The sequence below is a fragment of the Somniosus microcephalus genome, chromosome 6, assembly GCF_052327205.1.
Source record: "Somniosus microcephalus isolate GS21.2 chromosome 6, FLI_Smic_1.0, whole genome shotgun sequence".
NCBI classification, from domain to species: Eukaryota; Metazoa; Chordata; class Chondrichthyes; order Squaliformes; family Somniosidae; genus Somniosus; species Somniosus microcephalus.
In genome coordinates, this window is record NC_140992.1 from 276467944 (window position 1) to 276482763 (window position 14820).

A 14820-nucleotide genomic window follows, 5' to 3' on the forward strand; every position below is an offset into this window, starting at 1 on the left:
ATAACCCAAGTATCTCCAGTCTCTCCTCATAACTATAGCTTTTCCATCCCTGGCATCAACTGCTTGCCTAACTCAACAAACTCGGCTGCCCCGTGTCCTAACTCACACCCAGTCCCGTTCACCCATCGCCCCCTGTGCTCACTGCCCCGTGCCCTAACTCACACCCAGTCCCGTTCACCCACCACCCCCTGTGCTCACTGCCCCGTGTCCTAACTCGCACCCAGTCCCGTTCACCCATCACCCCCTGTGCTCACTGCCCCGTGTCCTAACTCGCACCCAGTCCCGTTCACCCATCACCCCCTGTGCTCGCTGACCTACATTGGCTCCCGGTCCGGCAACACCTCAATTTTAAAATTCTCACCCTTGTTTTCAAATCCCTCCATGGCCTCGCCCCTCCCTATCTCTGTAATCTCCTCCGCCCCCCTACAGTCCTCCGAGATCTCTGCGCCCCTCCAATTCTCCCCTCCTCAGCATCCCTGATTTTCATCCCCCACCATTGGCGGCCGTGCCTTCTGTTGCCTCGGCCCTAAGCTCTGGAATTCCCTCCCTAATCCTCTCCGCTTCTCTATCTCTCTCTCTCCTCCTTAAAACCTACCTCTTTGACCAAGCTTTTGGTCACCTGTCCTAATATCTCCTTTGTTTAAGGTGCTATATAAATGCAAGTTGTTGTATCCAAATCCTACATTAATTTGGCACCAAATGAGCATGTTCACGGCCCAAGAGAAGATATATTTTTAGGTGCAGCACCTCGTTCTTTTGTGTCCTATTTTCTGGGCACTCGGAAGCTGTGAAGTTTGAGATCCTGGGACTCCAGGCGAATCAAATTACTGAAATGAGACTTCTGTGCCAGCTTGCCCGTTTGATGTGCATAAATTATTCAGTGTAGCTCTCGTACCTGTTTCATTAAAGGGGAGGGGCACCCATGTTGACTGAGTCCTTCAGCATAGTAGGAACAGGAGGGGGGCCATTCAGCCCCTCGAGCCTGCTCCGCCATTCTGTCAGATCATGGCTGATCTGCACCTCAACTCCATTTACCCTCCTTTGCTCCGTATCCCTCGATGCCCTTAATTAACCAAAATCTATCTCCGGTTTGAAAGCTCCAATTGACTCCCAGCATCCACAGCCTCCTGGGGAGAGAGTTCCAGATTTTCACTCCGCTTTGTGTGAAGAAGTGCTTCCTGACATCACCCCTGAACGGCCTGGCTCTAATTTTAAGGTTCTGCCCCCTTGTTCTGGACTCCCCCCCACCAGAGGAAATAGTTTCTCCTCTGTCTACCCTATCAAATCCTTTAATCATCAACACCTCAATCAGATCATCCCTCAACCGTTGAAACTCAAGGGAACACAAGCCCAGCAACCGACATTCTCACAATGATAACATTCTAACAGGACTGGACAGACTAGATGCAGGAAGGATGTTCCCGATGTCCAGAACCAGGGGTCACAGTCTAAGGATAAGGGGTAAGCTATTTAGGACTGAGATGAGGAATTTCTTCACCCAGAAAGTGGTGAACCTGTGGAATTCTCTACCACAGAAGGCAGTTGAGGCCAATTCATTAAATATATTCAAGAAGGAGTTGGATATATTTCTTAAGGCTAAAGGGATCAAGGGATATGGGGAGAAAGCAGGGACAGGGTACTGAATTTGGATGATCAGCCATGATCTCATTAAATGGCGGAACAGACTCGAGGGGCCGAATGGCCTACTCCTGCTCCTATCTTCTATGTTTCTATGAACCCTTTAGGCCCTGGTATCATTTTGGTGAATCTGCGCTGCCTGGGCCCTAAGCTCTGGATTTCCCTCCCTAAATCTCTCCGCCTCTCCTCCTTAAAACCTACCTCTTTGGCCAAGCTCTAGCTGGGGGGAGCCCGGCTTGGCCAGGGCTGTTTTGGGCCGGGCGGTTTAAATCGAGTGCGAGGCTTTGGGGCCTCTCTGTGTCCCTCTGTGAATCTGGTGCCGGGCAACATTTTAAATCGAGTCCCAGGCTTTCAGGCCCTGTCTCTCTCTCCCTGTGTGAATCTGCTGCCGGGCAACATTTCTACCTTTTAATACCATGAAAGTGAAAGTACTTATAAAACGTTTTTGGTAAATCTTATGTTATTTTTAAAAAAGATACTAACTTTTTCAAAGCTGGATGATCAAAGTAGTTTGAGCTGGAAGCTGAAGTAATGGCAGTGAAACAATGGCTGCCACATCCCGGAGATGAAAACGATTAGTCCCACCCACACACATACCGATTGGCCAACCATCAGGGGACTGTACTGTAGGATTGGTCAATCGTGACGGCACAGGATTGGTCGAACCTTGACGTCAGTCAATCAATGCTAAGTAGCAGATAATGAGTTTAATTTTGAAGGTTTTTTGCATAAGGTGCGAACAATTTTCGTCCGACCGAAAAGTAAATACGCTTACGACCGTCCCGGAAGCGTAAGCTTTCTTTGGAGGTAACGCGCGCGTAGGTACGCTGTATAACTTTCGAGCGCATAGCCGGACAGACGCACACCCGAGGACAGACACAGAAGGACAGACAGATAGACAGACAGAACGATCCGTTTATATATATATAGATAGATATAGATATAGAATGATGCAGCACAGCGAAGGCCATTTGGCCCATCATGCTTGTGCCAGCTCTTTTGGGGGTGGCGGGGGAGAAAAAAAACTCATCTCACCCTATGTTGCCTGAATTTTTTTTGGCCCTGTGCAGACTCTTTAAGGGTTATATTTATTAGGTTAATTTTATCTTGAAATATCGGCTGCGCGGGTTCCCTGGAGCAGTGCACGGCCGCACGCCTTGCAGGGAACCATGATCTCGCCTAATATCTCCTTGTGTGACTTGGTGACAATTTCTTTTGTTAACGCTCCTGTGAAGCGCCTTGGGACGTTTACTATGTTAAAGGCGCTATATAAATGCACGCCGTTGTTGTCGGATCAGCCAAAACGCGCTGAATAGCTTTCCTGGTCTGTCCTGTGACCTGGTTCTAACACCGAGAGACCTGTTCTTGATCCCGCAGTGGTCAGTGGTGGTCCCTTGGAGCATCCCTATAAACTGAAGCAGTTCCATTTTCACTGGGGACAGAGAGGCCGGCGAGGGTCTGAGCATACCGTCGACGGCAAGTCGTACCCTGGGGAGGTAAGCAAGTGTTCCTTGGATCAGATACTGGTTGGGGATGATGGGGTCTTTGCATTTTATTCCCTTTCCCGAAGGTGCTGACTCCCGCTAGGGTTTAGTCCTGAGGCACTGGGTGGCCTCCGTTACCTCATCCAAGTTAATTTTTTTCTGATTCATTCTCGGGATGTGGGCGTCGCTGGCAAGGCCAGCATTTATTGCCCATCCCTAGTTGGCCTCAAGAAGGTGGTGGTGAACCGCCTGCTTGAACCGCTGCAGTCCGTGTGGTGAAGGTGCTCCCACAGTGCTGTTAGGGAGGGAGTTCCAGGATTTTGACCCAGCGACGATGAAGGAACGGCCGATATATTTCCAAGTCAGGATGGTGTGTGACTTGGAGGGGAACTTGGAGGTGGTGGTGTTCCCATGCGCCTGCTGCCCTTGTCCTTCTAGACGGAACAGGTCGTGGGTTTGGGAGGTGCTGCCGAAGAAGCTTTGGCGAGTTGCTGCGGTGCATCTTGTAGATGGTACACCCTGCAGCCACGGTGTGCCGGTGGTGGGTGCTTAAGGTGGTGGACGGGGTGAGTGTTTAAGGTGCTGGATGGGGTGGGTGTCTAGGCTAGTGGCCATTCTTCATGCAGATCCTAGACGTTGAGTACTGGCAGGCTATCGACTTTTCTGCCGAGCCTGCCCCCGCACGCCATGTCCGCTGCCCACCAGTAAAATCTGCCCAACGTGAGTTGTGGGACAGCAATCGGGAACCTTGTTTAGTTTTTCTATTTGGAGGTACTGAGGCTAATTGTCGCACCCCAAATGCTGGCCCCGGCTGAGATAGGTTAACAACACCAGCCGGCTCTTTATAACCATGCGACCTTTCCAGGTCTGTAGGGTTCAGGGCCGCTGCAGGTAATTCGACCAAACACTGAATCACGAGGGGCTGTGTGAAAGGAACAGTAACCGCCAGCGAGAGAGGGGGCGGGTTGGGCCTTTTTGGTATGAGTTTTGGAGCCCAGGATATCGCTTGAACTCCTCGCAGGTCTTTAGGATCGTGTATATTGAGATAATCCCAAGTGCAACTTATACGTTGTGTGATGTATAGGCCGGTTTTACGGGTCTGGCTTAAACCGAATATGGCGTATTTGGGTGAGCTGGGTGTATTTTCCGATTCCTTCCAAAGTATTTTATACGAACAATGACGGACAGGTAAAGGCCCTCTGGTCCATCCAGTCTGTCCCATACAATGGTGATACCTTGTGTGTCACAATATAGACCCTCTCCACCCTGCCTGGGACCATGTCATTTCCTGGGAGAGGCAAAAAAGCCAGCGAAAAATCCCAGACCAATTTGGAGGGGAAAATACTCTGGGAAATTCCCCTCCAACCTCCCCACCCCACTTTGGCGATCGAAACTAGTCCAGCTTGGGGCCTCGATAATTCCAGATTGGGGCCTCGATAATTCCCTGCCGTCCCTACCTTCTGTATGAGGTGATCTCTGCCCCGGCCAGAAACAGGTCCAGCTCTCGCTTGAAGGAATTCAGCGAATCGGCGTCCACCGCACGAGCCGGCAGCCTCTCCAGAGGTCCACTATTCTCTGGGGAAAGAACCACCTCCTGATATCGAAACTAGGTTTGGCCTTACGCAGCTTAAATTAGTGACCCCTGGTCCTCCCCAGCCTGTTTAATTGGAACAAACTGTCAACTGGAACACAGTCTATTCCCTTCATCATCACACAAATCTCGATCAGATCACCCCCATAGTCTACGCTTCTCTAAAGGGTAGAGTCCCAACTCTTTTCACCTATCTTGATAACTAAACTGCTTTAAACTGTGATTAATCTGGTGCCTGCATATAGTAACACCACAAGTCCCGGCCGGAATGGAAACGATTGAGTAATTCCCCCGTCAATCACGCCTGGAGCCTGCACTGCTGTCAGAGACTGGGACTGATTTCACGCACACCATTTGTATTGTGTAACTATCCTCCACTCACTGCATGTTGCCGGAGAAATAATCCTGCTTTTATCGGGAGACTTTGCTGTAGTTTCGGGCATAAGTTCTGTTTGCTGAGTAAATTGACTGTTTGCTATAGTGCGCTGTAAAATAGACTCTGTTTGCTGTCATGTAGACTTTGTTTAAATAGACTCTGTTTGCTGATGGCTGGCGAGTTTCTTTGTCTCTCCGAGCTCGGGTGATCATTCTTTCTTTTTTCCCCCCCCCACCCCCACCCCACCTGTTGCAGCTTCACTTGGTTCACTGGAACTCGACAAATTACAAAACCTTTGGGGAGGCAGCAGCGTCACATGACGGGCTGGCTGTGGTCGCCATATTCCTGGAGGTAGGTTATTATTTTAATGGCGAGAATGTGAATATTTTTTCGTTACCTGAATCGAATTTAGTCGAGAGGAAAGCGGGAGTGATTCTACCCTCAATAAACCCACGTAAATATTGGTCGTAACCAGTGTCCCCTTGAGCTGCGCGGCCATGCAGCACTCCAGGGAGCCTGCGCAGCCGGCTTGCAGGTTTTTCAATGAGAAAAAACTGCGCATGCGCGGTATTTTGAACGGCTCGCACAGCCCCTTAAAGGGGCCACGTGGTGCCAAACAAAATTACAGGGAGCATTGGTTGTGACTGACCTTGACCCGACCTCCAGCGGTGTATGGAGCGCCGTAGGCTATAGGCGGAGCGTGCGTCTCCCACTGAGCCACTGACTCCAGCCGAGGCTGACGGAATGAAGACTCAGATCTGTCACAACCATTGCTATAAACCTCTTCTGTTAGCAAGAAACTATTTGCCTTTATATAACGCATGCTACAGCCTCCGATCGTTCCAAAGCGTTTAACAGCCAATGAAGTACTTTATTGAAGTGCGGTCACTGTTGTAATGTATGAAACGTGGCAGCTAATTTGTGCACAGCACGATCCCACAAACAGCAATGTGATAAATGACCAGATAATCTGCTTTTAGTGATGTTGATTGAGGGATAAATACTGGCCCAGGACACCGGGGATAACTCCCCTGCTCTTCTTCGAAATAGTGGCCGTGGGATCTTTTACATCCACCTGAGAGAGCAGACGGGGCCTCGGTTTAACGTCCATTCCGAAAGACTGCACTTCCGACAGTGCGGCACTCCCTCAGCACTGCACTGGGAATGTCAGCCTAGATTATGTGCTCAAGTCTCCGGAGTGATACCTGTAATGATATCAGCAAATAGTGATGTTATTTGCCTGTTTGATTATCATGCCTTACCAGCATATTTGCATGTATTGATTACTTATGCCTGACCAGCAGAAGGCATGTGACAGAGGCAGAGTTGAGTTTGGTTTGGTTTCAGTTTCGTTCTAGATGCATCACTAGCATGATGTCTCCTGTAAATGCTGTATAAAGAGTTGAACAGACTTTAGATTAAAAGACATTCTCTTTCATAAATGTCTCGTCATTGAACCCACAAAGAAATCAATACAATACCCTATTGCTCCATAGTACATCAGTGTTCCATGTTGCCAGATCACGAGTTTATTTACTCTATTCTCAGTAGCTCAACTAGTAGGTTAATATTATATAAAAAGGATAGCGAGGCATTGGAAAGATGCAAAAAATGTCTGACAATGATGAGACCAGAAGTGAGAGGTTATAACTATCGGGAAAGACTGAACAGGCGGGGGCTCCTTTCTCTAGAGAAGAGAAGGCTGAGGGGTGACCTGATGGAGGTCTGTAAGATTATGAAGGGGCTCGATAGGGTAAGCGTAGAGAAGATGTTTCCACTTGTGGGGAGACTAAAACTAGAGGCCATAAATATAAGAATAAATAGGGAATTCAGGAGAAACTTCTTTACTCCGAGAGCGGTGAGAATGTGGAACTCGCTACCACAGGGAGTGGTCGAGGCGAATAGCAAGGATGCATTTAAGGGGAAGCTGGATAAACACATGGGGGAGAAAGAAATAGAGGGTTATGTTAATATTTGAATGGTAATAGATTGGGAGAAGGGGAAGTGCAAAGAGACCTGGGCGTCCTTGTGCACCAGTCGCTGAAGGTAAGCATGCAGGTGCAGCAGGCGGTTAAGAAGGCAAATGGTATGTTGGCCTTCATAGCGAGAGGGTTCGAGTACAGGAACAAGGATGTCTTGCTACAGTTGTACAGGGCCTTGGTGAGACCGCACCTTGAGTATTGTGTGCAGTTTTGGTCGCCTTACCTGAGGAAGGACGTTCTTGCCATGGAGGGAGTGCAGCGAAGATTCACCAGGCTGATACCTGGGATGGCAGGAATGACATATGAGGAGAGATTGTGTTGATTGGGCTTATACTCACTGGAGTTTAGAAGATTGAGAGGGGATCTCATCGAAACCTATAAAATTCTGTCAGGCCTGGACAGACTAGATGCAGGAAGGATGTTTATGATGGCCGGGGAGTCCAGAACCAGGGGTCATAGTCTAAGGATAAGGGGTAAGCCATTTAGGACTGAAATGAGGAATTTCTTCACCCAGAGAGTGGTGAACCTGTGGAATTCTCTGCTACAGAGGGCGGTGGAGGCCAGTTCATTAAATATATTCAAAAAAGAGTTGGATATATTTCTTAAGGCTAAAGGGATCAAGGGATATGGGGAGAAGGCAGGGACAGGGTACTGAATTTGGATGATCAGCCATGATCTCATTAAATGGCGGAGCAGGCTCGAAGGGCCGAATGGCCTACTCCTGCTCCAATCTTCTATGTTTCTATGTAATAGGGTGCGACGAATTGGGGTGGGAGGAGCATTAACACCGGCATAGACCAGTTTGGCCAAATGGCCTATTTCTGTGCTGTAAATACCGTGTAATACTATGTAATTTACAGCACAGAGGTGCTGTAACCAAACGAATCTAGTCCTATTTTAAAATCATCCTCTTTCTTTCAGACTGGAGATAAACATGCCCACCTGCACAGATTAACAGATGCCTTGTACATGGTTAAATTCAAGGTAAGGGGAGAGCTTTTGTAGAATTCTGGAAGTGTAAAGAGCCAGTGTGGTTTAGTTTTAACTTGTGCAATGGTTTATTGATGCTTCTTTACCCTGCTTTGTTTAGTGCCTGTCCCTAATAGCTCTGAGAAAGTGCTGGGGGATATTCTAAGTACCAATTAACTTTACAACAGAGTATATTGCTAGGCAACTTCATTAAGGCATTAAGAGTCAACTACATAGATTAGGACGTATCGGTCAGACGGAGCTAACTCCTCACAGGTTCCCTTCCCTGAAGGACATTCGTGAACCAGTTAGGTTTTTAAAATAATCCCAACAGCTTTCATGGATGTTTATCCTAAGCACCAAATAATAAGAAGTACGTGTGCGGGAGCTCAAACTGAGATACGTTCGTGTTTAATCCGTGTCTTTCGCTTCCAGTCAACAGCAACGACTTGCATTTATATAGCACCTGTATCCTAGTAAAATGTCCCAAGGCGCTTTACAGGAGCGTTATCAGACAAAAATCGACACCAAACCACACGAGGAGGCATCAGGACAGGTGGGTAAGTTTAGAGGAGCATCTTAAAGGAAGAGAGCGAGGTGGAGAGGTTTATCATAGTCATAGAGTCATAACGGCACATGAGGAGGCCATTCGGCCCATCGAGTCCATGCTGGCTCTCTGTAGAACAATCCAGTCAGTCCCATTCCCCCGCTCTATCCCTGTAGCCCTGCAAGTTTATTTCCCTCAAGTGCCTATCCAGTCTCCCCTTGAAAACATTGAGTGTCTCCGCTTCCACCACTTCCGTCGGCAGCGAGTTCCAGGTCCTCACCACTCGCTGCGTAAAAAAGTTTTTCCTCACATCCCCCCCTGTATCTCTTGCCCAAAACCTTAAATCTGTGTCCCCTAGTCCTTGTACCATCAACTAGTGGGAACAGCCTTTCCCCGTCTAGCCTATCCAAACCCGTCATAATCTTGTACACCTCTATCAAATCACCCCTCAACCTCCTTTGCTCTAATGAAAATAAATCCAGCTTCTCCAACCTGTCCTTGTAGCTAAGATCCCCCATCCCCGGAACCATTCTGGTAAATCTCCTCTGCACTCTCTCAAGGGCCTTCACATCCTTCCTAAAGTGTGGTGACCAGAACTGGACGCAATACTCCAGTTGTGGCCTAACCAGCGCTTTATAAAGGTTCAGCATAACTTCTCTACTTTTGTACTCAATACCTCTATTTATGAAACCCAAGATCCCATATGCTTTGCTAACCACTCTCTCAATATGTCCTGCCACCTTCAGGGACCTATGCACATTAACTCCCAGGTCCCTCTGTCCCTGCACACTCTTTAAAACTGTGCCATTAAGTGTATATTGCCTCTCCCTGTTCCTTCTGCCAAAATGCATCACCTCACACTTCTCTGCATTAAATTCCATTGCCACTTGTCTGCCCATTCTGCTAGCCTTTCTATGTCCTGTTGCAGTCGATTGGTATCATCCTCACTGTTTGCCATACTCCCAAGTTTGGTGTCATAGGTAAATTTAGAAAATTCTACTTTGTATTCCAATATCCAGGTCATTTATATATATCAAAAAAAGCAGTGCCCCAGCACTGACCCTTGGGGAACACCACTGTCTACCATCCTCCAGTCTGGAAAAACAGCCATTTACCACAACTCGCTGTTTTCTGTCCTTAAGCCAATTCCTTATCCAAGCTGCCACTGACCCACCTTTTCCATGAGCCTCAATTTTGTTAACCAGCCTTCTATGTGGTACTTTGTTAAATGCCTTCCTAAAATCCATGTAGACAACATCCATTGCATTTCCTTCATCGATCTTCCCTGTTACTTCATCAAAAAATTCAATTAGATTAGTCAAACACGATCTGCCTTTTACAAATCTGTGTTGGCTCTCCTTAATTAGCTTAAACCTCTCCAAGCACCCGTTAATTTTTTTCCTTGATTATTGTTTCAAAAACTTTACCCACCACTGATGTTAAACTGACCGGCCTGTAGTTACTAGGATTGTCCTTACACCCCTTCTTGAACAAGGTGGGAAAGTTTTGAGGAGCACCTTAAAGAAGTAGAGTGAGGCGGAGCGGTTTAGGGAGGGAATTTCAGAGATTGGGACCGAGACACCTGAAGGCATGGCCGCCAATGGTGGAGTGATTAAAATCCGGGACGCTCAAGAGGCCAGAATTAGAGGAGCGCAGATATCTCTGAGGGTTGTGGGTTGGAGGAGGTCACAGAGATAAAGAGGGGTGAGGCCATGGAGGGATTGTGAACAAAAGGGTGAAAATATTAAATTTGCCGGACTGGGAGCCAATGTCGGTCGGTGAGCACAGGGGGTGATGGGTGAACGGGACTTGGTGCGAGTTAGGACACGGGGCAGTGAGCACAGGGGGTGATGGGTGAATGGGACTGGGTGCGAGTTAGGACACGGGGCAGTGAGCACAGGGGGTGATGGGTGAACGGGACTTGGTGCGAGTTAGGACACGGGCAGCGGAGTTTTGGAGGAGCTCAGGTTTATGGAGGGCGGGAGGCCGGTCAGGAGTGCGTTGGAATAGTCAAGTCTCGAGGTAACAAAAACAAGGATGAGACGGGGGTGGAAATAGGCTACGATGGGAGAGTTTGGGCCCTTGTAGGATGACCTTTGGGGGAGTTGGGGTACACGAGGGGTGGTCTTCGATGGACTGTGATTTCGGTTTATATTCCTGCTGCTCCAATTCCTGCAGTATTAATGCAGTGAACTTGTTTAACCGCATCATATTGTGGTTCCAGTATACAAATGAGAGATCTGAAGGAGGGGGCCTCGGGGGAACGATACTCGTGTTGCTGTAGTTAGCGTCACGTTTTGAAGGAGGTTACAAATCACAGTGACGGGAATGTTTCTCTCAGCCATTTGGCACCCGGATTAGGCGACTCTCCCACGGGGTGGGGGTCACAATCTGCCATAAATCAGCCAAGAGCTGACGCTGAATTATTTACAACTTTGACCAGAGGTCCTGGGGTCATTCATGTGAGCCAGTTCCCTGATAGCGAGCGAGTGAAGTGACTGGCCCGCAGTCGCTGTGTGGAGCAAGTGGTGTGAAAACCATTCGCTCCCTTAGCCTGTGTGAGCCCTGGATATCTGCCTGCTCCAACAGGCTGACCTCGCAAGTGACAGAGAAAGAAGGAAAAGAAAAGTTTTTGTATTTCTACGGCGCCTTTCGCAACCTCGGGACGTCTCGAAGCGCTTTACAGCCAATGAATTACTTTTTTTGAAGTATGGTCACTGTTGTAATGCAGGAAAACGCGGCAGCCAATTTACGCACAGCAAGCTCCCACACGCAGCAATGTGATCCTGACCAGATCATCTGTTTTTTAGTGATGTTGATTGAGGGATAAATATTAAGGAATATTTTTTTCTTCCCCCTCCCACCCAAAAAGGTGCTGAGGCCAACGGTGACACTCCCTACTGTTGCCCCACTGAGATCAGCTCTGCTCCGTGTGGCTCAATACCCCCTGAGGGTACGCTAGTGCAGCGGCTCTATTACTGGATAATAGAAACATAGAAGATAGGAGTAGGCCATTCGGCCCCTCGAGGCTGTTCCGCCATTTAATGAGATCATGGCTGATCATCCAAATTCAGTACCCGGTCCCTGCTTTCTCCCCATACCCCTTGATCCCTTTAGCCTTAAGAAATATATCCAACTCCTTCTTGAATATATTTAATGAATTGGCCTTGTGTGGTAGAGAATTCCACAGGTTCACCACTCTCTGGGTGAAGAAATTCCTACTCATCTCAGTCCTAAATGGCTTACCCCTTATCCTTAGACTGTGACCCCTGGTTCTGGACTCCCCCACCATCGGGAACATCCTTCCTGCATCTACTCTGTCTAGTCCTGTTAGAATTTTATAAGTTTCAATGAGATCCCCTCTCATTCTTCTAAACTCCAGCGAGTATAAGCCCAATCGACCCAATCTCTCCTCATACGTCATTCCTGCCATCCCAGGTATCAGCCTGGTGAATCTTCGCTGCACTCCCTCCATGGCAAGAACATCCTTCCTCAGATAATAATCCAGAGGACGTAAGTTCAAATCCCTCCATGGCAGTCTTAAGAATTTGAATTTGGGAATAAAAAGCCGGTGTCAGTAATGGTGACCATGAAACTGTCGGATTGTCGTTAAAAGCCCAACGGGTTCACTGATGTCCTTTTAAGGAAGGAAGCCTGCCGTCCTTACCCGGTCCGGGCCCGTCCCTCACCAACGTGGTTGACTCTCGCGTCAGCCGTGGCTCAGTGGGCAGCACTCTCGCCTCCCAAAGGGTTTTGGATTCTGGTCCCACTCCAGAGACTCGAGCACATAATCTAGGCTGGCACTCCCAGTGCTGCACTGTTGGAGGTGCCGTCTTTCAGATAAACCAAGGCCCCCTCGAGTGGACGTTAAAAAAAAAATCCAATGACATTATTTATAGAAGAGCAGGGGAGTTCTCCCCAGTGTCCTGGCCAATATTTCTTCATCCTCACTGGGTCAACATCCTGGAACTCCCTCCCCAACAGCACTGCGGGAGTACCTTCACCACACGGACTGCAGCGGTTCAAGAAGGTGGCTCACCACCACCTTCTCAAGGGCAGTTAGAGATGGGCAATAAATGCTGGGACTGGCCAACGACGCCCACATCCTGCGAGTGAATATAAAAAAAAATTAATTCTTCAACCAACATCACTGAATCTATTTATTATTACATTACTGTTTGTGGGATCTTGTTATGCTCAAATTGGCTGCCATCTTTCTTTTTCTTTCTCCCTCCCGAGCAAGACACTCGCTTGTATCAGATCTGGGCAACTAGGGATGGGCAATAAATGCCGGCATTGCCAGCAATGACCGCATCCCAAGAATGAATTTTGTTTTGAACAGCAGGGTGTTACCGTGATGCTCTGAATTATACGGGTAGCTCATTTGGGAGTAGTGGATGCTGAGTACCCATTTTTTTTTGTGGGGGTGGGCGAGTTCGAGCTGGCTGAGAGGTTAGGAGACCCTGACTGTAGGAGGGGTTAACCTGCAGGATGTTTCTGCCAAGGTCTCGAGTTAACTGTTTGTTTACCTCGTCGCCTCCCGGGTTTCAGGTGCTGGCCATTTTTAATTAAAGTGCCACATTCAAGCGGGTCTTTGTCAGCAGTGCTGTGTCGGCCGCAGCTCGCTGGTGGGTGGCATTCTTTGCTCCGAGTCAGAAGGTTGTGAGGGTAAGTCACGCTCCCAAGGACCTGAGCGCATAATCTTGGCTGAAACGCCAGCGCAGCACTGGGGGAGTGCCGTGAACCTATTTATCAGGGGACGAAGGCCCATCGGGCAAACCGTGTGTCATTTCTGTCCTGATGTGTGCTTTAATCTGATTTCTCATTCTGGGTTTGCAAATAATAAGGGGGAAAGTGGTTTGCTTGACGCACTTGTGAATGAGCTGCCCCATTGACACATTTTGACGATGAAAGGGTCTTTTGGCGTTGGATGTCTGCAGTGCTTCATCCAATCATAAGGGGTACTGCCGTGTGTGGTCATGTTACTGGACTAGTAATCCAGAGAACGTGAGTTTAAATCCCACCATGGGATAATGAGCAAGTATTCTCATTTGCAGGATGTGACTATTGGCGTCCCGCAGGGATCTATGTTGGGGCCTCAACTATTCATCGTATTTATTAACGACTTAGATGATGGGATAGAATGTCATGTATCCAAATTTGCTGATGACACAAAGATAGGCGACATAGTAAGCAGTATAGATGGAAGCATAAAGTTACAAAGTGATATTGACAGATTGAGTGAATGGGCAAAACTGTGGCAAATGGATTTCAATGTAGGCAAACGTGAGGTCATCCACTTTGGACCTAAAAAGGATAGAACAGAGTACTTTCTAAATGGTGAAAAGCTAAAAACAGTGGAGGTCCAAAGAGATTTGGGGGTCCAGGTACATAGATTACTAAAATGTCATGAACAGGTACAGAAAATAATCAAAAAGGCTAATGGAATGCTGGCCTTTATATCTAGAGGACTAGAATACAAGGGGGTAGAAGTTATGCTGGAGCTGTACAAAGCCCTGGTTAGACCACACCTGGAGCACTGGGAGCAGTTCTGGGCACCACACCTTAGGCAGGATATATTGGCCTTGGAGGGAGTGCAGCGTAGGTTTACCAGAATGATACCTGGACTCCAAGGGTTAAGTTACGAGGAGAGATTACACAAACTAGGGGCGTATTCCCTAGAATTTAAAAGGTTAAGGGGTGATCTGATCGAAGTTTTCAAGCTATTAAGGGGAACAGATAGGGTAGATAGAGAGAAACTATTTCTGCTGGTTGGGGAGTCTAGGACTAGGGGGCATAGACTAAAAAGTAGAGCCAGACCTTTCAGGAGTGAAGTTAGGAAACACTTCTACACACAAAGGGTGGTAGAAGTTTGGAACTCTCTTCCACAAACAGCAATTGATGCTAGATCAATTGTTAATTTTAAATCTGAGATTGATAGCTTTCTGTTAACCAAAAGTATTAAGGGATTGGGGCAAGGGCGGGTATATGGAATTAGGTCACAGATCGGCCATGATCTCATCGAATGGCGGAGTAGGCTCGAGGGGCTGAATGGCCTCCTCCTGCTCCTATGGCACTTTTGCAAAACTGCCATAGGGTTCAGTAAAAGTAACTGGATTGTCGTAAAAACCTCAACAGGTTCACGAATGTCCTTTTTAGGGCAGGAAACCTGCTGTCCTGACACGGTCTGGGCCTACACGTGACCCATAGAAACATAGAAGATAGGAGCAGGA

The 14820-nt window shown here is 48.0% G+C and overlaps 1 protein-coding gene across 1 annotated transcript in view; it reads left to right on the plus strand.

The window, feature by feature from the left end:
* The window catches only part of ca7 (carbonic anhydrase VII), a 41833-nt gene that overhangs the window by 12296 nt on the left and 14717 nt on the right, over positions 1–14820 (plus strand). Inside the window, exons 3-5 of the mRNA XM_085991868.1 lie at positions 3016–3134; positions 5345–5440; positions 7993–8055. Coding sequence (XP_085847994.1) covers positions 3016–3134; positions 5345–5440; positions 7993–8055 — 278 coding nt within the window. The remainder of the gene's footprint in view (positions 1–3015; positions 3135–5344; positions 5441–7992; positions 8056–14820) is intronic.